General features: G+C 39.8%; 1 protein-coding gene across 1 annotated transcript; it reads right to left on the reverse strand.

Annotated features, from left to right (window-relative positions):
* Window positions 1-1,634: 1,634 nt before the first annotated feature.
* LOC106945038 (serine/threonine-protein kinase SBK2) lies at window positions 1,635-5,205 on the reverse strand. Its single transcript, XM_015028444.1, has 5 exons — window positions 4,933-5,205; window positions 3,260-3,404; window positions 2,971-3,173; window positions 2,655-2,816; window positions 1,635-2,534 (listed from the first exon to the last, which is right to left on the reverse strand). Exons 1-5 carry the CDS (start codon window positions 4,936-4,938, stop codon window positions 1,896-1,898), a joined length of 1,155 nt encoding a protein of 384 aa, XP_014883930.1. The 5' UTR covers window positions 4,939-5,205; the 3' UTR covers window positions 1,635-1,895.
* Window positions 5,206-5,481: the final 276 nt, after the last annotated feature.

The following is a 5,481-nucleotide window of genomic DNA, read 5'->3' on the forward strand; positions in this document are numbered from 1 at the left end:
GATTTAGGAGCTGCTGGGTGAAGCTGTAACAGACATGGGGTCAGAGCTAAAAGGTCAAATCCTAAAGTCTAGAATTATGACATTTTATCCTGAAGGTGACTTAAACACACTCTACACGTTGGTTTGGATGTCTGTCAGGTCAGATTCTGGGACTGTTTGTTAGTAAATGCATTAATTCCTCGTCTGTGTCTTTTTATATTTATTGCCTTGGTGAGACAGCAATGAAAATACCAAACATGTCAAACTTTACAGTGCAACCTTATCCAGTCTATTTGCAATGGTGTTTTCTCTCTGTGGAAGTGATGAAGGAAGGGAACTTGGAGCAATGAAGAGATAACAGTTTCATCCTTTTTTGGTTCTCATTCAGACATGAACTGATGACATAAAGTCATATTCTTTACATTAGAACATGCTTTCAGATTAAAGGACCTTCTGAAAATAACATTCAAGCAGATGTTAAAGCAGAGATTTCATTTCTAAGCTTATTCATTTCTTATGTAGTTTTTTGCAGAAGAAAACTTTTATATGTTTTTGTCCTCACCTCTCTACTTTTTAATGGAAGTTGGCAGCCGTTTAATATTCAGCTGCTGCAGATGATCTTTCTCTGACCTTACTCCCACTTCTAGTCTTCCTCTTTTCAACACATGTGCTAAAGATCAGACATTTTCTGGCAAACATGTTATATTTTAGCCTTTTTCCCCACTTTCTCATTGTGAGAAACACAGTCAGGAGATTAGATTGATATTTATTGGAAGAGAAACAAGGACAAGGCTAAAACTGCATCCATCTACTTTATTTCCTGGTTCTCTCAGTATAGCTGTGACCTTTACAAAATATATTTGAAAAAAAAAAAAAGTGATTCCTTTAATGATGCTTGTCAAGTCTCAATGTTTCATGCCAGTTCTGAGATCTAAAAATGATCCAGCGGATTGCGCTTGCATGATCACTGAGAATGTGACTTGGCCGGACGATGAGGCTAAAGATTCTGGCACGACTCTGGTGCTGAAAGGTTTTAATGTCAAACTGATTACTGAGTGTCTATTTATGAAAACACCTGGGGAAGCTTTCCTGATGGGCTTCACAGAGTGTGGTATTCACATCGGTGTATAATCTTGCAAAAGCTTTACAGTGAAATAATAAAAATGATTATTCATCATCTTAATGTCTTTGATTCACTGAAAACTTGATAAAATTCTTTCAGGCATATTTTTCTTTGTAAAAGATGCAGAGATCTGACTGGGACTGTAATGAAACTGAACTCTAGACGTGTTCATAGTTTGCAGACTACATACCATTCATGACCCGGTATGAAGGGTTACGCTCTCCAAAGTCTAGATCCAAATATATCACAGAACTCCACAGACAGTGTCTTACAAGGACATGGTAGTATTAGATCTCCACTAAACCGTCATGATCCGCAGGTGTTTGTACACTTTACCTCTTTTTGTTTTGTAGATCTGTGTTTTAGTTTAGGTCCTGGTGTGTTTTCTGTGTTTGTTTCCACTGCCTCTCTGATTCACACTCTTCCACAGCTGTTTTTCATTCCTCTGGTTAAGCTCACCTGGGTGTGCTTAGTCTTTTGTGACAAATTTCTTAAGGTAGTGGTCACAACAAAATTACACACTGACAGAGTCTAAGTTTATAGAGTTTATTGTGAAAAATTAAGGTAACATGACTGCTTAACTTGGTTTCTATGGCATCTCCTACAGTGACTAACTTTTTCACACATCCCCCCAAAAATAAACAAAATATTTGCTTAAATTACAAAAATTACAAAAATATAGCTTGCGATATTCATATTCAAGAATATAAACAGGATTTTAGATAGCTACATTTTAAAACAGTGCAATGCATGACTGCATTTTCAGTCTTTAGTCTTCTTTAACCATCTTTGCTCACCGCTCTCCTCTCCCCTCCATCTCCTTCACCGATTTAATTGCAGTCTTCCCACTGTTCTTCTTCTTCTCCTTCTCATGTCTCATCCTCTCTTTCTCCATCATCCAGTGGTCTCCAAGGTAACTCAGAGCATCCTCAGGTCGTCCTCGAAGTTGCGGCCTGGGGTCGAGAAGCGACTGGAAGAAGGAGCAGGCCAACTGTGTGAAACAGGCGAACTGAGGGGCGACAGGTGAACCGTCCTCCTGTCTGTTTCCATTCAGATCAGTGGCTCCCTGTGTGCTCTCCGTCTCAGGTTCTACCCACACATCCAGTTCATCATCAGGACCTTTTGCACTCTCAAACCAATCTCGATACTTTACATATGAGCAGCAGTCGCTGGCTGTCTCAGCCCAGGGGTGGCTGCCGGTGAGCATGGCGTATGTGAGGATGCCCAGAGCCCAGCTGTCTGTGCTGGGCTCCACAGACGCCCAAACTCTCTGCTTCTTTGTTTTCCTCATATCCCCATCCTCCTGAAAGTTACCGTTTTCGTCGTTTGTGCTGCTCCAGCTGTCCTCGTTTCCTCGAGCAATCTCAGCCTCCGGGGTGCAGTAAGGGGAACTAAACCAGACCTCTGGGATTCTGGTTCCCCTGGCCTTCACCTGGGGGAAACAAAAAATATCTTTAAATGCCACATTTAAACAATTGGTTCAGGTGTTTTTATTGGCAAGAATCTTTGTATAATGGCATATTATGCTTTATTCTGATAGTCCTGGACTGACCATGCCAAAGTCTCCAAGTTTGACCCATCGACACGCAGAGTCACACAGAAAGACATTCTCAGGTTTGACATCTCTGTGGACAAACCCAAGGGAGTGGAGGTGGGACAGAGCCCCACACAGCTGGGACACCACCCGCTGACAGCAGTCCTCCTCCATCCCTACCTGTGGACCAAGGTTTATCAGTCTTTCTGTCCATATTCTCTTATTTTTACTTTGAGCTGACAGTCCTTCATTAAAACTGCTTTTTCCTTTGAAACATTGTCCTTATCAGTCTCTTTCTTTGTTTACATGACAAATTAAAGCCCTAGCTGCATACCTCTGGTGTGATTACGTCAAAGAGATCACCAAAGAGACTGGCTTGCTGAGCGAAGATGTAATGTGACGGGGTGGAGTAAGCGATTCCCAGAGCTCTGGTCAGAGACGGATGGGTGCAGAACGACAAAGAGAGGTTGTACTCCCTCAGGAAGGAGAAAAGCGAGGTGGATTCCCGTGGGAAGAGCTTCAACGCCATCGGAGTTCCTGAGGGAAATGGAAGGAACAACATTTTTTTACTTTAAAGTTTGGTTTCTTGGAACTGTTTGGTTTTGGTTAACTAACTTTCTCACCTCTTTTTCTGTGCACAGCCAGCAGTACTTTTCCATACGAGCCTTCGCCCAGCAGCTTCAGGACCTGGAAGTGCTCTGACGTGTCCATCGCTATCAGAGATTGAGCCGTCAGATGGCACATCTCATCCAGAAGCTTTGTGGCAGCCTTGAGAAACAGATAACGAGTTAAAATGAGACTCATCAAACTGGAAAGTCAATGTATAAATGGTTAAAACTTTAAATTTGAACAAGTAGATATCATTCTTGCTAATTAGTTTTCTCTTATGAACTGAATTCCTGACACCGTTTGGGAATGCAACGCGACCGCTTCAGCACTGATTGTCGCCATGGTGACGTTGATAACATTTATCTGCAGACATAAACATGTCTGTTAATAGCCACATGAAACCTGTCGCACACACTGCTCCTGGTTTTGTCTGTTGATGTTTCCACTGCAGCTGGCACCTCTCAGGCCAAGGTTAGGTGTCAACATACAGATCCAAACAGAGGGCAGCTCATTACTTCCCATTAGATTCCAAATCAGAGCCGCAAATGTTCTGCATGCCGACACTGAATTCCTCAGCTTTGGTCAGACAAACAGCTTCTGAAAGTAGGAGGAACTTCAGTTTGGACAACGTTTTGTGCTCTTCAAACCTCATTCATTGTTGGGTTTATGTTAGGAGAGCAGAAAAAACAAAACCTTTTGCAATAATAGAAACAATCACAGTAGAACAGTGAGGCACAAAACTAAACATACACCTGGCAGATGTAGGTTCAGTTTTTACCAATATGTTTATTCTGCTTTGGAGTAATATTATGTTTCTGTGAGTCCAAACTGGAGGAAGCTAAACATTAGGGCGATGGGAAGGAGGCCTTCCAACTTCAAAGACTTGGATATCATTACAAAACATAAATCGTAAGAATAACATGTAAGAACCTTGCAGGAGGGTGGTTAGCAATTATAAAACTTTAATTACTGCAAAGTCAACACAGATTTCCTTTCCTTATTGAGAAGGGTGTAGATTATTGCTAAGCCAGTTTTTTTTTTTTTTTTTTTTTTAAGTAAAAGCTTAAATCTGGATTACCTATGAATATATATTAAGATATACCTATATTTTCCTATGAGAAACACATCTTTGTTGATGTAACATTAATTTCAATCTAAAATCTGCCAGAGGTATGAACAATTTTGAATTATATTTCGATACAATTTTGATATAAGATGATCCTGGTTGCAAGCATGTATTTAATATAGACACTGTTTATATATATAGTAATATTTACCATGCTTTACTCCATAATCTTCCCATAATCTTCCAAAATTTGGATATGATGCATTCAAAGAACAGTCAAAAATATTAAACAATCCTTGTACTCTCAATACATTTTTCATGTATTTTTTTTTACCTGCAACTGCTTCTTATTGCAGCAATAAAACTGACATATTTGCAAACTTTAAGAATTTTAAAGCTTTATATTAATCTGCAGTGAACCATTTTGATTTTAATTTCCAGTATTTGTTTTCTGCTTAGTAATCTTTACTCTTATCATTTTGAAAAGCCACATTGGAAGTTTTCAACCCTCATGGTGAAGACAAATTATTTCTATGGTCATGTTGTGAAAAGTTTTTTGCAGTGGATGTTTTCTGCCTTTAAATTGAGAAAATAAAATTATCTGCACTGCTCTCAACTTACTGTCATCTTGGAGTCCTGGTTTGATGTTGTCCCTTAAATCTGACCAAAAGAAATTACTGCTGAGGACGTCATGCAGCAGTAAGAATATTTCTCTCCCTGGTTTTCTGTGCTATAATTCTAAAGACAAAAAAAAAAAAAAACAACAAAAAAAAACATTGAGCTCTAAGTATCCAGTGGTCTTGATGGATTCACTAATTCACCAGATTTTGGACTCGATTAAATACACGTTTTCATGTCTTCAGCAGCTGCTGTTCTGTCCTCGTGTCCTCTTCTCCTCCTGCCTTTAATCTGCTGTTCCTGCTGCTGCTGCACTGCTGGACAGACCCTGAAGGGTGTCATGAATGTTTCTGCATGGGGCTGTGCAAAAGAGGGTGTGTATGTGTGTATGTGTGTGTGTATGTGTGACTTTTAATACGTGATTCTTTGTTTCATGTCATCTGGATTGTTCATCTTTCAGATTAACATTTTCCCTGCAATTTCTAAGAACGGTAGTGAAGGAGCAAAACTACGGTATAACACATGGCTCAATTTTAGGCTTTATTCTCAATA

Source organism: Poecilia latipinna, unplaced genomic scaffold (genome assembly GCF_001443285.1).
Source record: "Poecilia latipinna isolate Pla-1442-1.1 unplaced genomic scaffold, P_latipinna-1.0 Scaffold124, whole genome shotgun sequence".
NCBI classification, from domain to species: Eukaryota; Metazoa; Chordata; class Actinopteri; order Cyprinodontiformes; family Poeciliidae; genus Poecilia; species Poecilia latipinna.